The 16768-nt window shown below is 46.0% G+C and overlaps 1 protein-coding gene across 11 annotated transcripts in view; it reads left to right on the top strand.

Moving 5' to 3' along the window:
• Positions 1-16768, top strand: part of LOC147112361 (protein eyes shut homolog) — a 2879641-nt gene that overhangs the window by 1455005 nt on the left and 1407868 nt on the right. For all 11 annotated transcript variants that reach the window (XM_085996555.1, XM_085996552.1, XM_085996547.1 and 8 more), the window contains one exon: positions 12372-12476. In XM_085996555.1, coding sequence (XP_085852681.1) covers positions 12372-12476 — 105 coding nt within the window. The remainder of the gene's footprint in view (positions 1-12371; positions 12477-16768) is intronic.

The raw sequence follows: 16768 nt of genomic DNA, 5'->3' as shown, positions 1-16768 counted from the left end.
AGTCAGATTAATTTAAAATTGAATGTTTCATTCATTGGAGATCAGGGTGAGACATCGGAAATAAGAAAACGTAAGAGAAAAAGAATCGGAAAGTAGAGGAAAGGAAGGGAAGAAGTGCTAAGAAGAAGTAGCGTTTAAAGTGTTTACTTCCAGCTGGAATTTCAGGGCTTGATAGGATGGGTGCTGGGAGAATTTTCCCTCACCTGGGGAGTCTAGAACCATGGGCCACAGCCTCAGGATAAAGGGTAGGCCATTTAGGACTGAGATGAGAAGAAATTTCTTCACACAGAGCGTGGTGAATCTTTGAAATTCTCTACCTCAGAGGGCTGTGGAAGCTCAGTCATTGGGTGAATTCAAAACAGAAGTCGATAGGTTTCTGACTTGTGAGGGCATCAAGGGATATGGCGATAGGGCCGGTGAATTAAATTGAGGCAGAAGATCAGCCATGATCTCATTGAATGGTGGAGCAGGCTCAAAGGGCCGAATGGCCTACTCCTGCTCCTATTTCTTATGTTCTTATGTAACTGTCATTTTTAACGTATGCATTTTAGTAATAAAGAGTTAATATTACGGTACTACAGCTATAGCTGGAGAGGAGCAGCTTTAGCACTGGAATATTAGAGTTTGGTTGAGTTTCTGTGTGTGTGAGCTGTTTTTTTATATATTAAAGGGCCAGCCCAGGGAATTCCCTGCATCTGCCAGAAATCTAAGGGTTAAAAGAGGACAACTGCATGTTCTTTACTGATGGATCACCGAAGCAAAAAACACATAAAGTATCGAGAGAGTGATGTAGTAATAAACTCTCCTAACGCTCAATGAAGGCTGTCAAAATGCCATCAGTTTCAAAGGTGCCTCTGTGCCAGCATTGACGAAGCATCAATGGAGCACGGGAGATTGATGGTGAAGTCCGCTCTTAAAATATATTCATGTCAAGTGCATAAAAAAGAGCCAAATTTTCCCCTTGTTGATTTTAATGAATATCCATCTTGCTATTTGTATAAAAGGTTTTATTTTAAACTTATCAATTGGCTGTCTAGATCTGCAGTCCCACTATAGTTAGGCGAGTGCAAATATAATCCTTGAAAGCTAAAGCTTTTTTTAAAAGAGTCATAACTTATCAACCTTATGATGAATGTAAAAGATTTCCTGGGCAATAAGATGCTTTTTTACCTTGGAGCATATTTTATAGAGTTAATGTTGTGAGTATTGGAAGACATTCGGAAGACCTCCTCCAATTCTGGCCTCTTGCAAATCACCCAATGTCCGCATACATGCCCTTTCATGCAGTGGCCATGAAATACCAATCAAGAACAGACTGATTGTTCACCTCACTGGTCCAAAGGCACTGAGGTCATTTCTATTGCCTCTAGTTGCCAAGCCAGCTGGAACATCCTAATACAGTATGGACCAGCAAATGAAAATGGGAGCTCCTTGGTCTGTCTGGCTCAGTTACTTGCCTGTACTAGCTGAGACATCGAGAGAGGTGCACTCGGCAGTGGTATAAGGGTTGATTCCCCAAATCAGATGCCCATGGTGGGCAATGACAGTTGCAGGGAACGGTGGTCAGGAAATCACGGGCCCACAGACCTTTGGTTTTCCACCCTATTATCGCGCCATGTGATTTTCTGACCAGTGTCTCTGTGAGCAACACTTCTGCTGCTTTTGGAAGAAGATTAAGCAATGGCATCCATGTTAAACCAAGAGCACCTGTTCAGGGAATTGGCCCTATAAAGCATCAAAGTGAGTATTGACACCACTGTGTCAGCCAACGATTTGCACTGTCAGCCAGTGAGTCAGAGGCAGGATAGGACTTACGGTAGGACTTAAAGCAAACAGTGTATTTTAAAGAAAAATATATTTACGCAGCAAACAGCGTCTATTTAAAAGGAGTCTCTATGAACTGCAGCAAATAGAACTCATGACTGAAACTACAGCAACATCTCCCGATAAAAGCAGGGTGATCTCTCAAGCAAAATGCAGTGATTGAAGGATAGTTACATAATACAAATTGTGTCTGTAAAATCAATCCCAGCCACAGCGGTGCGGTCTCCAGGCGTGATTGATGGGGGAATTACCCAATCATCTCCATTTTGGCCAAGAATAGTGGGGTCACTATATACTGGCCATAAAGAATTGTAGAAAATCAGTTATGCAGTTAACTGCAGTACACTATGACAACATAGTTTGGTTGCGCATTATTCATGGTTATAATAATCTCTAACCTGTTGTTAGTAAAATTGCCATTGTTAATGTTGGTCCTCACTTTTGGATCATTGAGCAATATTTAAAATTATGGCCTAAGTGTTGTGAAATACTCCAAGTGGCAATGTACAACAACAGCTTGCATTTATATAGCACCTTTAATGTAGTAAAACGTCCCAAGGCGCTTCACAGGAGCGTTATCAAACAAAATTTGATATTGAGCCATATAAGGACAGATGACCAAAGCTTGGTCAAAGAGGTAGGTTTTAAAGAGAGTCTTAAAGGAGGGAGGTAGAAAGGTGGAGATGTTTAGGGAGGGAATTCCAGGCCGAGGCAGCTGAAGGCACGGCCGCCAATGGTGGAGCGATTAAAATCAGGGATGCGCAAGAGGTCAGAATTGGATGAGCGCAGAGATCGTGAAGGGTTGTAGGGCTGGAGGAGGTTACAGAGATAGGGAGGGGCGAGGCCATGGAGGGATTTGAAAACAACGATGAGAATATAAAAATCAAGGTGTTGCGGGACCTGGAGCAATTGTAGGTCAGTGAGCACAGGGGTGATGGGTGAACGAGACTTGTTGCAAGTTAGGATGTAAGTGGTACATAGGGGGTCATTTTCTGATGTGCACTTCTGGTGGGCAATGTTCTTCACTAACCATGAAAACTCAACAACAACAACAACGTATATTTATATAGCGCCTTTAATATAGCAAAACATCCCGAGGCGCTTCACAGGTGTATTATAAGACAAAAAAATTGACACCGAGCCACATAAGGAGGAATTAGGGCACGTGACCAAAAGCTTGGTCAAAGTGGTAGGTTTTAAGGAGCGTCTTAAAGGAGGAAAGAGAGGTAGAAAGGCAGAGAGGGTTTGGCAGGGAATTCCAGAGCTTAGGACCTAGGCAACACAAGGCACGGCCCCCAATGCTTGAGCGATTATAATCAGGGATGCTCAAGAGGGCAGAATTAGAGGAGCACAGATATCTCAGGGGGTTGTGGGGCTGCAAGAGATTACAGAGATAGGGAGGGGCGAGACCATGGAGGGATTTGAAAACATGGATGAGAGTTTTGAAATCGAGGTGTTGCTTAACCAGGAGCAAATGTAGGGCAGCGAGCACAAGGGTGGTGGGCGAACGGGACTTCGTGCGAGTTAGTCCATGGGCAGCCGAGTTTTGGATGCCCTCAAGTTTACATAGGGTGGAATGTGGAAGGCCAGCCAGGAGTGCGTTGGAATAGTCAAGTCTAGAGGTAACAAAGGCAAGGATGAGGATTTCAGCAGCGGATGAGCTGAGGCAAGGACAGAGAGGGCAATGTTATGGAGGTGGAAATAGGCGGTCTTAGTTATGCTGCGGATATGTGTTTGGAAGCTCCTTTCAAGGTCAAATATGACACCAAGGTTGCGAACAGTGTGGTTCAGCCTCAGACAGATGTTAGGGAGAGGAATGGAGTCGGTGGCTAGGGAATGGAATTTGTGGCAGGGACCGAAAATAATGGCTTTGGTCTTCCCAATATTTAATTGGAGAAATTTCTGCTCATCCAGAACTGGATGTCGGACAAGCAGTCTGACAATTTAGAGACGATGGAGGGGTCGAGAGAAGTGGTGGTGAGCAAGAGCTGGGTGTTGTCAGCATACATATGGAAACTGACGCTGTGTTTTCTGTAGTGTATGTACCCGTCTACCTTTAAGGGAACTATTGAATGTAACCGTTCACCTTTAAGAGGACTACTTTCGGGTGGCACTATTTGCTTGGCTTCTGTACACTGTAATACCGATAGTGACCACACCAGTATATAAGTGTTGTGGCATGATTGCTGGGGCAGATTCGCCCGGACCTTCGAATAGTAAAGACCTGTTTGTTTGTTACTTCTGAAGTCTGTGTATTTATTAACTGCACAACCCACAGACTTTACAGTGGCGACGAGTCCGATCGTACCCTGCGGCAAGATTACCAAAAGCAACGAAGAGCGTCGAAGAGAGACAACCGCCCTCGTCGTGCTACCAAAAGAAAACACGAGGCTGCAACAACAGAAAGCAGGAAGACTAACAACAAAAGCTGTATCAGCAACAGGCACTGACTACCCTTCTGCCACGGTGCGGAGTGAGCCGACCAGCAAGAAACAAGGCGGCCGACGAAACTGTGAGTAGGGGAAGGTGTAGAAGTATCCGGAGGATAAGGGCAGAGCGCTCGACCTCGGTCGAGGGGGAGCTGTGCCGGCCAAAAGTCGGGTCCAACGGCGTCGGGTGACAGCCGGACCGCGATCGGCGGGAAAACTCCGGGCAGCGACCGCAGCCACGAAGCGCTGAGCCTGCGAGTAGGCGCGGGAAGAGAAACCCAGCCGCAGCCAGGGAGGGAAACACCGGTCTGTGAGAGGGCTGGGGAGGCGAATGGGAACCGTGCGGGTGAGAGCCGGGTGCAGAGAGAGAGACTGCAAGGAGCCAGTCCAGCGGCTGAGCTGTTCTCCACCAACGGGGTACTCAGAGCCGGCAAAACCGAACGTGCGGGAGTGGGAGAGAGACACAGCCGAAAACGGGGTGAGAGACTGCGCGAGAGCCAGTCCAGCGGCTGAACTGTCCTCCGTTAATGGGGTGTACCCAGCGCCGGTAGAGCCGTGCGGGCGGGAGGAAAAGACAGAGCCGAGTAAGGGGAGCTGTGCGGAAGCCAGCCCAGCGGCTGAACCTGTCCGCTGTGGAGAAAGCGTACCCCTTCCACCAGGGAAGAAACGCGGGAAGCCGCCATTAGGCGGGGAAGACGATTGAAGTGGGCGGGGCGAGAAGGAAAGAGCGGGAAACCGCCATTTTCGTGGGAAAACCGCCATCTTAGAAATAAACAAATAAATAAGAATACTTGAAGAAATACTTGTGTTGTACCCAAGGAAAGAAAGATGCCTAAGCGGGCGGACATCAACGAGTTCAATTCGGAGATAGAAGACTGGGCCACGTACGTAGAACGTATTGAGATACATTGTAAGGCTAACAAAATAGCTAAGGAGGAAAAAGCTTTAACCTTACTTAACATGATGGGTGCGAAAACATTCGGGGTGTTGAAGAATCTTCTCTCACCAGCTAAACCGGCAGATCAGACTTTCGATGATATTGTACCAGCGCTGAAGGATCACTTGAACTCCACACCGTTGATGCTGGCTGAACGATTCAAATTCTACGCAAGAACGCAGAGGAAAGACGAAAGCAATGCGGAATACTTGGTCGAACTGCGTAGGATAGCGAAATACTGCCAGTTTGGAGGGAATCTGACAGAGGCACTGCGTGACAAGTTCGTATGCGGATTGTCCAAAGAAGGAACGCAGAAGCGACTACTGGAAGAAAATGACCTCACACTGGACAGGGCTGTCCTCATAGCTGCATCGCATGAAGCTGCAGCGAAAGGAACGGCGGAAATGCAGCTAAAGGCGGCGGCACTAGGGGTGGACCAAATTACTTCGAGCACAACAAAATGCTACCGTTGTGGGAAGACAACACACGACCAGAATCAATGCTGGGGTAAAAACCAAGAATGCAGGAAATGTGGCAAGATCGGGCACATAGCTAAGGTATGCCGGTCAGGAGCAACGTACAACAATAAGAAGTCACCACAAAAATGGTACGGAAAGGTACAAGAGGTGACTAAGAAGAGTCTGAGGGAACAGAAGTCGGTCTCACACTCCAAATGCAAAGGACTGGACAGTCTGAGAATTCACAACGTGAGCAATGAAGCTGACCGACAAACTATCTGGATAACGCTACAGATTGCAAAGGTCCAAGTAAAAATGGAAGTGGACACCGGATCGGCGTTGACGGTCATGAATAAGCATGACTATAAGAAATTTTTCAAGCATATTCCACTACGGGATACGGAACTAGTACTACAGACATACACGGGGCACAAAGTATTCCCCATCGGAATGATAGAAGTCAAGGTGAGATACAAGGATAAAGATCATCACCGGTTGGACCTGTATGTATTGCCTGAGGGAGGACCACCACTTCTGGGACGGGAGTGGATCCGAAAAATAAAATTGGACTGGCAGTCCCTAAACACCATGACGGTGGATTCCGAAAAAGAGGATGTCAAACCTGAACGGTTGTCCAGAATATTGGACGAAGCTAAGGAGGTATTCCAGCAAGGACTGGGAACGCTGCGAGGTATTAAAGCAAAGGTTAAGATTGCAGAAAATGCAAGCCCAAAGTTTTTTAAGGCCAGATCAGTTCCTTACGCAATACGACCAGCTGTGGAGGCAGAACTGGAAGAACTTGAACGATCAGGGGTTCTGTCAAAAGTGGACTGGAGTGAGTGGGCCACGCCCATTGTTCCCGTCATGAAGTCCTCACCGAGTAATAAGCCTGGGGGACCGGGGAAGGTCCGTATCTGCGGAGATTTCAAGATTACTGTGAATCCGGTGCTTCACACGGTACAATACCCGCTTCCGCGGATTGAAGATATCTTTGCTTCGTTGGCTGGAGGGAAACATTTCACGAAAATAGATCTGGCTCAAGCATATCTACAGATGGAGGTCGAGGAAGAGTCACGCCAGTACCCCACCATCAACACTCACAGAGGCTTGTATCGCTACAATAGACTGGTCTTTGGGGTAGCTTCGGCGCCAGCAATTTGGCAGAGGGCCATGGAACAGGTGTTACAAGGAATTCCAAGCACGCAGTGCTACTTAGATGACATTTTAATCACGGGAAAAGATGAGGAAGAACACCTCACGAATTTGAAACTGGTACTCACCAGGTTGAAGGAGTATGGCCTTCGGGTTAATCGCAAGAAGTGTGAGTTCTTCCAAAAACGGACCTCATACTGCGGTCATGTCATTGACCGAGAGGGACTGCATAAGTCACCCGAAAAGATAGAAGCGGTTGTGAAGGCCCCCGCCCCAGGAAACGTATCACAGTTAAGATCATTCTTGGGGTTGATTAATTACTATCACAAGTTTCTGCCAAATTTATCCACGGTACTGCATCCGCTGAATGACCTGTTGAGGAAAGAAACACCATGGAAGTGGAGTGAAGAATGCAAAAAGGCTTTTCGCAGAAGCAAGGAGTTGATTACCTCTGAAGCAGTGTTGGCTCATTTCAACCCAGCATTACCCCTTCGTCTAGCTTGCGATGCTTCCCCGTACGGAATTGGGGCAGCACTCTCGCATAGGCTACCAAATGGCTCGGAAAGGCCAGTGGCTTTCGCGTCCTGATCACTGACACCCGCGGAGCGAAATTACGCCCAAATAGATAGGGAGGCCCTCAGTCTTGTGTGGGGCGTGAAGAAATTCAACCATTACCTACAATGTAAAAAGTTCACATTGCTGACAGACCACCAGCCGTTGGTGTCCATATTCAACCCAAATAAGGCCGTTTCCACCATGACAGCACAAAGGTTACAAAGGTGGTCCGTGTTACTTGGGGCACACCAATACGAAATTGAGTACAAAAGGTCTAAACAGCATGGAAATGCTGATGGGTTGTCACGCTTGCCATTGCCGATGGTAAAAGAAGCGAGTATAGTGGACCCAGTAGAGTTGTTCCACTCATCCATAGTGGAGTGTCTACCGATAACAAACTCAATGATTCAGAATGAGACAAGGAATGACCCGACTCTTTCACGAGTCTATGATGTAACGGTGGAGGGATGGCCAGCACAGAGCGAACCAACACTGCAAGCATTTGCACAGAGGAAAGAACAACTGTCAGTGTGTCGAGGAACCCTGATGTGTGGATCTAGAGTGGTGATTCCACCCAAACTCCAAAAGAAGGTGCTAAAGGAGCTGCACGAAGGACATCTGGGGGGAGTAAAGATGAAAAATCTAGCAAGAGCGTTTGTGTGGTGGCCAGGCATTGATAGAGACATAGAGGAGATCACGAAGAACTGCCTAGGATGTCAGAGGGTTCAGAACGCGCCACCCCAGGCTCCTCTGCATCCATGGGAGTGGCCCTCATCGCCTTGGCAAAGAGTACACATCGACTTTGCTGGTCCATTTATGGACTCAATGTTTCTAATAGCGGTGGATGCCCACTCCAAGTGGCCGGAAGTAATTAAGATGACCACCACCACGACGGAAAAAACCATCGCAGTGTTAAGGACTATGTTTGCTCGGAATGGCCTGCCGGAACAGATCTGTTCTGATAATGGACCACAATTTGTGTCCGAAGAATTCAAGAAATTCTTAAAGAGCAATGGGGTTAAACATTACACGTCAGCCCCATACCATCCCGCCTCAAATGGATTGGCTGAAAGGTTTGTCCAGACCTTCAAGAAGGCCGTAAAGGCCATGAGTAATGAAAATATAAGTCTGCAACATAAGGTGGATAGCTTTTTGTTGGCATACCGAAATGCGACACATGCGGTCACAAATCAAACTCCCGCAATGATGTTCTGTAATAGACGCCTAAGATGCCGGCTGTATTTACTAAAACCAAACGTCAGAAGAGACGTAGAGAACCGGCAATTCCAGGGCATGAACGACAGGGTCACTAGATCTTTCCAGATCGGTCAACGAGTTTTGGCCCGGGACTACCGTACTGAGAAATGGCAGCCTGGAACTATTGGGAAAAGGCTGGGGCCATTGATGTACACCGTGGACATTGGAGACAATATAATAAGGCGCCATGTTGACCAAATCATAGGGTCCGCCACAAATAGGCCACCGACTTCACCACCTTATCCGGGTGATGTTGAAACTGAGATACCCAGCACACCTACTTCCGATCTAGTGATACTGGAGTCTGCTGAACCTGACACGGCTTTTCAAGCCGAATTGACCTTGCCAGAAGCACCTCCTAGCCCGCCTGAAATGACGACACCACTGTGGCGTTATCCTGACAGAATCCGGAAACCCCCGGAAAGACTGAATCTATGAACTGTCTTACATAAACCTGTATATATGTTAGAATGTATGTTCACTATGGACTTAGTAAGTAATAAGCTAAAAAGGGAGGATTGTAGTGTATGTACCCGTCTACCTTTAAGGGAACTATTGAATGTAACCGTTCACCTTTAAGAGGACTACTTTCGGGTGGCACTATTTGTTTGGCTTCTGTATACTGTAATACCGATAGTGACCACACCAGTATATAAGTGTTGTGGCATGATTGCTGGGGCAGATTCGCCCGGACCTTGGAATAGTAAAGACCTGTTTGTTTGTTACTTCTGAAGTCTGTGTATTTATTAACTGCACAACCCACAGACTTTACATTTTCGGATGATGTCGCTAAGGGGCAACATGTAGATGAGAAATAGGATGGGGCCAAGGATAGATCCTTGGGGAGACACCAGAGGTAACGTTGCGGGAGCGGGAAGAGAAGCCATTGTAGGTGATTCTCTGGCTACGATTAGATTGATAAGAATGGAACCAGGTGAGTGCAGTCCCACCCAGTTGGACAACAGTGGAGCGGCGTTGGAGAAGGATGGAGTGGTCAACTGTGTCAAAAAGCTGCAGACAAGTCAAGAAGGACGAGGAGGGATAGTTTACCTTTGTCACAGTCACAAAGGATGTCATTTGTGACTTTGCTGAAAGCCGTTTTGGTACTGTGGCAGGGGTGGAAACCTGATTGGAGGGATTCAAACATGGAGTTGCGGGAAAGATGGGCACGGATTTTGGAGTCGACAATACGTTCAAGGACTTTGGAGAGGAAAGGGAGGTTGGAGATGGGGCTGTAGTTTGCAAGGACGGAGGGGTCAAGGGTTGTTTTTTGAGGAGAGGGGTGATGACAACAGATTTGAGGTAGAGGGAGACAGTACCTGAGGAGAGAGAACCGTTGACAATGTCAGCTAACATGGGAGCCAGAAAAGAAAGTTGGGTTGTCAACATTTTGGTGGGAATAGGGTCGAGGGAGCAGGAAGTGGGTCTCATGGACAAGATGAGCACAGAGAGGTCATGAGGGGAGATTGGAGAGAAACTGGAGAAAGATGTGAGTTCAGGGATAGGGTAGGGGGGATCTTTAGAGGAAGTTTGGCCCGGTGGACTAGGGGAAGGAAGGGAAGTGGCAGAGGCAGCTGAATGGATGGTTTCAATCTTAGAGACAAATAAGTCCATGAGCTCCTCAAAGAAATACCCCATAATCCCGAGCTCTATGAGTATAAGAGCTGGTGGATATAGATAGAACAGCATTCATACAGTGTGAAGGGGTGTCTGTTACATGACGATTCTCTGCCTGTTACATTCCCAGTCTCAGTTGTGCCATCAGTTATTGTTCCAGAGGCCTCTACATTGCAGTGGATCATAGAAGCAGGAGTAGGCCATACGGCCCCTCGAGCCTGCTCCGCCATTCAATAAGATCATGGCTGATCATCAACCTCAACTCCACTTTCCCGCCCGATCTCCATATCCCTTGATTCCCCTAGAGTCCAAAAATCTATCTCTTTCAGCCTTGAATATACTCAAAGACTCAGCATCCACAGCCCTCTGGGGCAGAGAATTCCAAAGATTCCTCCTCTTCTCGGTCTTAAATGGCCTACCCCTTATTCTGAGACTATGCTCCCTAGTTCTAGACACTCCAGCCAGGGGAAACAACCTCTTAGCATCTACCCTGTCAATCCCCTTCAGAACAGCCTAGCTCTAATTCTTAGGTTATGCCCCCTTGTTCTGGTCTATCCGTTACTCTTCCCTCAATGTCTACCTCCCGCTTGCATGCTGCTGTGCAGGGGATTTCACCAGTCTCAACGAAAGATGTCATTGTAACTGTGCTGATGATTGCAATTTGAGCTGTTAGTGCAGATTTTGCTGTAGCTGGTAATAGTTTCTTGATTGAGATCTATAGCCATAAATATGTGGTCCTGTCTGCCTGTTCTCTGACACTATCCAGAGAAAAGCTCTCCTGGGGTCCTGGTTAATATTCCCCCCTCAGCCAATATCATGGCACAGATTAACTGGTCATTCATCTATTGATGGAACCTTGTTGCAGAATGACTGTGGATTTGGCTACTTGACAACAGCCATTGAAATCTGAAAGTAATGAGATATGTAAATTGCTTTGAGATGTTTTGGTGTGATAAGGGTATCTTGTAACACAGTGAATGTTAATGCCATTGTATGATTGGGTGCCCCACTCCTTCTGCAGTGGAATAAATTCTCCATTGTTGATTTTTTTTTCTACTGTTGTGGACAATAAAATAACAATGGCTCGGAATTTGCAGTCAGCGGTGAAGCAAAGGCATTCGCCGCTGGCCCCGAATTAAGCTTCACACAAATACCTCGCAATCTCTGTGTCGAGAAGTTTGGGTTTTCCAACACGTAATTCAAATCAGCGTAGTATAGTGGGAATCCCATAGTGCAAGCTGCTGTGACATCAACAAGCTGTCTAAGCAGCCAATCAAAACGCAGAATTCTCACAGTGTACAAGGAAGTGAGTAAGCTCTTAAAATTCTAACTTTTAAAAAATGTTAGAGAGAGCAAAACAAAGATTGGGGTTCTCACATTGGGGAAAAGGCAAACCTGAAATAAAGATGAGCAAACTTTAAAATAAATGTATTTTTTTAAAGTTTAAAAAAAAAAAATATTTTTATTAAAATGGATAAATTTGATACTACATAAAATTAAAATGAGTTTTTCAGGGTCATTACATTTTTTTAGCAGTCAATACACTGTTAAAACCCCAGTTACACCTAATCCCTTTGGGTCTAACTTTTAATGGGGTATTTACCAGCATAATTACGGCGGAAGAACCGAAGTTTTCATCAGATTCCATGATTTGAGAGATTTCACTGATTGCCGACCCCATGGAGAGGGCAGGGTGGGGGTGGGGGTGGGGGGTGGTGTGGGGTGTGTGGGGGAGGGGCACAGCGCAGCCTGTGCAGGAGCTGTGAATGACAGACCGCAACTTCAGGATATCTGCGTTAGTCTGCGCGTGCGCTAAATCCTGAAGCTGCAGCCAGTGTCAAAGGCGGAATGACGGCGAACGCTGCCAGTTCATCGCCATCAGGATCGCAAATTCTGGACCATTGGCCCAATTAGTGCCTAAAATCAGCCCAAAATACCTTGCTGTCTGCTGCCTGGAAGACAGCTCCCCAATGTGTGTTTACAGTTAATCAGTGCATTGCAACAAGGCTGATTTGAATGATTATAATGTGTGTTGTAATAAATTGCTTGGTCCACTGTGGAATGAACAAACAATGGTAACAATAATGAAACCATCACCTCACTTGAAACTCATCTTGACAAATGCTCTTCTCAAATTACCAGGGGTTCATTGTGAGACAGAAGTCGACGAGTGCTCTTCAAACCCATGCAAGCACGGAGGCCTCTGCAATGACTACGTTGGACATTATAATTGTAGCTGTCCCGTTGGTAAGTTGGACCAGTTTATGCTTTATCAAAAATATTGATACTGGGGCTAAAAGGTTTAAATTATGAGGACAGGTTGCATAGATTAAGCTTGTATTCCCTTGAGTTTAGAAGATTAAGGGCTAAACTATTTGAGGTGATAAAGATGTTTTAAGCAGTTGACAGAGAAATTATTTCCTCTGGTGGGCGAGTCCAGAACAATGGTCTAGATCAGATGGTCACTGTGTTTCTGAAACCCTCATAAAAGGTTCTGGCACCTACAGACTTGATTACTCCAATCCTTTTCCTGTTAGTCTTTCGTCCTGCAGTCTCCATACACTACAGCTCATGAAAAAATCTACTGCTCGTATTCTTATTAGAGCCAGGCCGTTCAGGGGTGATGTCAGGAAGCACTTTTTCACACAAAGGGTAGTGGAAATCTCTCCCCCAAAAAGCTGTTGAGGCTAGGGGTTCAATTAAAAATTTCAAACCCGAGATTGGTAGATTTTTACTGGGCAAGGGTATTAAGAGGTAACTACCCGTTAACAGGTAGTTAAGTGGCTGTAATCCTCTTCCCACCTCTAGGAGTCGGGACCCTATGCAAATCGGGGACCCGACTCCCGGGAAAATTGGTTGAGGCGGGTTGGGAGCGGGTTTGGGACCTGCTCCTATCTTTGGGGATTTTCCCAGCAGTCCCACCTCCAGACACGCCTCCTCAGGGCTGGTAAAATCCAGCCCAATGTATCATCTGAAAGACGGCACCTCCAACAGTGTAATACTCCCTCAGAGCTGCACCAGAGTGTCAGCCTAGATTTTGTGCTCAGGTCTCTGGAGGGGGAGTGCTACCCACTGAGCCAGGACTGACACCTATCTGACAAATAAGAGATAAAATTGAAAAACCGGGATGAGGAAACACTTTCTGACCCACTCATCCCTAATCTGCCCTTTAACCTACTCTGAATGGGCTGGATCAGTAGTTCACTGTGTTGCTGAAACCCTCACATATGTTTTTTGTCAACTCCAAACTCGATTACTCCAATGCTTTTCCTATCGACCTTTCATGCTGCACCCTCCATAAACTCCAGCTCATCCAAAAATCTACTGCTCATGTCCGAACCAGCACCAAGTCCCACTTGCCCATCACCTCTGCCTGTGCCAACCGACATGGGCTCCCAGTTACCCAATGCCTCAAATTTAAAATTCTTGTCCTTGTTTTTAAGTCCCTCCATGACATTACCCTTCCCTATTTCTCTAACCTCTTCCAGCCCTACAGCCTTTTAACACCAGCCTCTTGGGCCTAATTCTTTTGCCCAACCATTGGTGGCCATGCCTTCAGCTGCCTAGGTCCCACACTCTGGAATTCCCTACCCAAACCTCTCTGCCATAACGTCTCCTCCTTCATGACCTTCCTTAAAAATACACCTCTTTGATCGAACTGATGGTCCCCCTCCCAATCTCTCCTTCTTTGCCTCAGCATCCATTTTCCTTAAACCTCTGTGAAGCACCATCGAACAGTTTTCTATGTTGAAAGTCCTGACATAAATGCAAGTTGTATGAAGCATTAAGGATACAGACCTACGTTTAACAGTGTATTAATATACCAAGGCACACTACCATTGCTGTAGCCCACAGAGCTGTGATTCTACCATTGCATTTTAATGACTTTATAAGCCACAGGACGCCCGTTTGAATCCTTTGAGAGTCAGAAGATCGCAGAGATTGAATTGCGACCCTTATTTCCCCACACAGCATCTTTTACTTTCTATAATACACACCAACGTGATTTAGAATTTTAAAGTGTAATTGGTAGCCCAGGCAGTCGCAACACTGCTGGGAAGACCAGACTCATGTTAATGTGCATTGGAATAAATGCCACTGTGACATTCATGAAAAGAGTTTCATACTCTTGTATCAGAATGAGAATTGCAAGATTCACAGGAAGCTACAATGACGTGTTTTTTTTATATATCAACAGTTCACTGATTAATATAATGCCTATATATTTGAAATGTAGTGATACATTTGTGTTGCATTTATAATACAGAATGCCTTCCCGTAGAAACAAACATTCACTTGCTGTGATACTTGAAGCTGTGCGGTTCACTTTGTTCATATGGAAGGGTGGATTCCATATCATCAGTAGCAACAGAAAGACCAAAGCTGCTTTTTCAGTCGTGTGCAAGCACTGCTGTTTAGCAGTCAAGATTTGCAGCTTCATTTCTGGCCGCCAGACCTACCCCAATGTTGAGGAAGGTCCATACAGCGTAGCGAGAACAGAAAGCTGCATCATTGTATCACATACAGCGTAGCGAGAACAGAAAGCTGCATCACTACATCACATACAGCGTAGTGAGAACAGAAAGCTGCATCACTACATCACATACAGCGTAGTGAGAACAGAAAGCTGCATCACTACATCACATACAGCGTAGTGAGAACAGAAAGCTGCATCACTACATCACATACAGCGTAGCGAGAACAGAAAGCTGCATCACTACATCACATACAGCATAGTGAGAACAGAAAGCTGCATCACTACATCACATACAGCGTAGTGAGAACAGAAAGCTGCATCACTACATCACATACAGCGTAGCGAGAACAGAAAGCTGCATCACTACATCACATACAGCATAGTGAGAACAGAAAGCTGCATCACTACATCACATACCTACATCACATACAGCATAGCGAGAACAGAAAGCTGCATCACTACATCACATACAGCGTAGCGAGAACAGAAAGCTGCATCATTGCATCACATACAGCGTAGCGAGAACAGAAAGCTGCATCACTACATCACATACAGCGTAGCGAGAACAGAAAGCTGCATCATTGCATCACATACAGCGTAGTGAGAACAGAAAGCTGCATCACTACATCACATACAGCATAGCGAGAACAGAAAGCTGCATCACTACATCACATACAGCGTAGCGAGAACAGAAAGCTGCATCACTACACCACATACAGCGTAGCGAGAACAGAAAGCTGCATCACTACACCACATACAGCGTAGCGAGAACAGAAAGCTGCATCACTACATCACATACAGCGTAGTGAGAACAGAAAGCTGCATCACTACATCGCATACAGCGTAGCGAGAACAGAAAGCTGCATCACTACATCACATACAGTGTAGTGAGAACAGAAAGCTGCATCACTACACCACATACAGCGTAGCGAGAACAGAAAGCTGCATCACTACATCACATACAGCTTAGCGAGAACAGAAAGCTGCATCATTGCATCACATACAGCGTAGCGAGAACAGAAAGCTGCATCACTACATCACATACAGCATAGCGAGAACAGAAAGCTGCATCACTACATCACATACAGCGTAGCGAGAACAGAAAGCTGCATCATTGCATCACATACAGCGTAGCGAGAACAGAAAGCTGCATCACTACATCACATACAGCGTAGCGAGAACAGAAAGCTGCATCACTACATCACATACAGCATAGTGAGAACAGAAAGCTGCATCACTACATCACATACAGCGTAGTGAGAACAGAAAGCTGCATCACTGCAGTGGCTTAGGAACATAGGAACAGGAGTAGGCCATTCAGCCTCTCGAGCCTGTTCCGCCATTCAATTAGATCATGGCTGATCTGTATCTTAACTCCATCTACCCGCCTTGGTTCCATAACCCTTAATACCCTTGCCTAACAAATATCTATCAATCTCAGTTTTGGAATTTTCAGTTGACCCGCAGCCGCAACAGCTTTTTGGGGGAGAGAGTTCCAGATTTCCACCACCCTTTGTGTGAAGAAGTGCTTCCTGACATCACCCCTGAACGGTCTGGCTCTAATTTTAAGGTTATACCCCCTTGTTCTGGACTCCCCACCAGAGGAAATAGTTTCTCTCTATCTACCCCATCAACTCCTTTAATCATCTTAAACACCTCAATTAGATCACCCCTTAATCTTCGATATTCAAGGGAATACAAGCCTAGTCTATGCAACCTGTCCTCATAATTTAACCCTTTTAGCCCTGGTATCATTCTGGTGAATCTGTGCTGCACCCCCTCCAAGGGCAATATATCCTTCCTGAGGTTTGGTGCCCAGAACTGAACACAGTACTCCAGATATGGTCTAACCAGAACTTTATACAACTACAGTATAATTTCCACCCCTTTATATTCCAGCCCTCTTGAGACAAAGGCCACTGTTCCATTAACCTTTTTATTTATTTTATGTACCTGAGTACTTAACCTATCCCGTAGCCAGAAAGAAATGGCAGGTGGGGTAATATTCACATTGCTGTTGTTTTCTGAATGTGTTAAGAGTGATCTGATTGAAGTGTTTAAA

The sequence above is a fragment of the Somniosus microcephalus genome, chromosome 9 (assembly GCF_052327205.1).
Source record: "Somniosus microcephalus isolate GS21.2 chromosome 9, FLI_Smic_1.0, whole genome shotgun sequence".
Classification (NCBI taxonomy): Eukaryota; Metazoa; Chordata; class Chondrichthyes; order Squaliformes; family Somniosidae; genus Somniosus; species Somniosus microcephalus.
The sequence above is the reverse complement of the archived record's forward strand: the minus strand, read 5'-3'. Positions and strand labels throughout refer to the sequence as shown.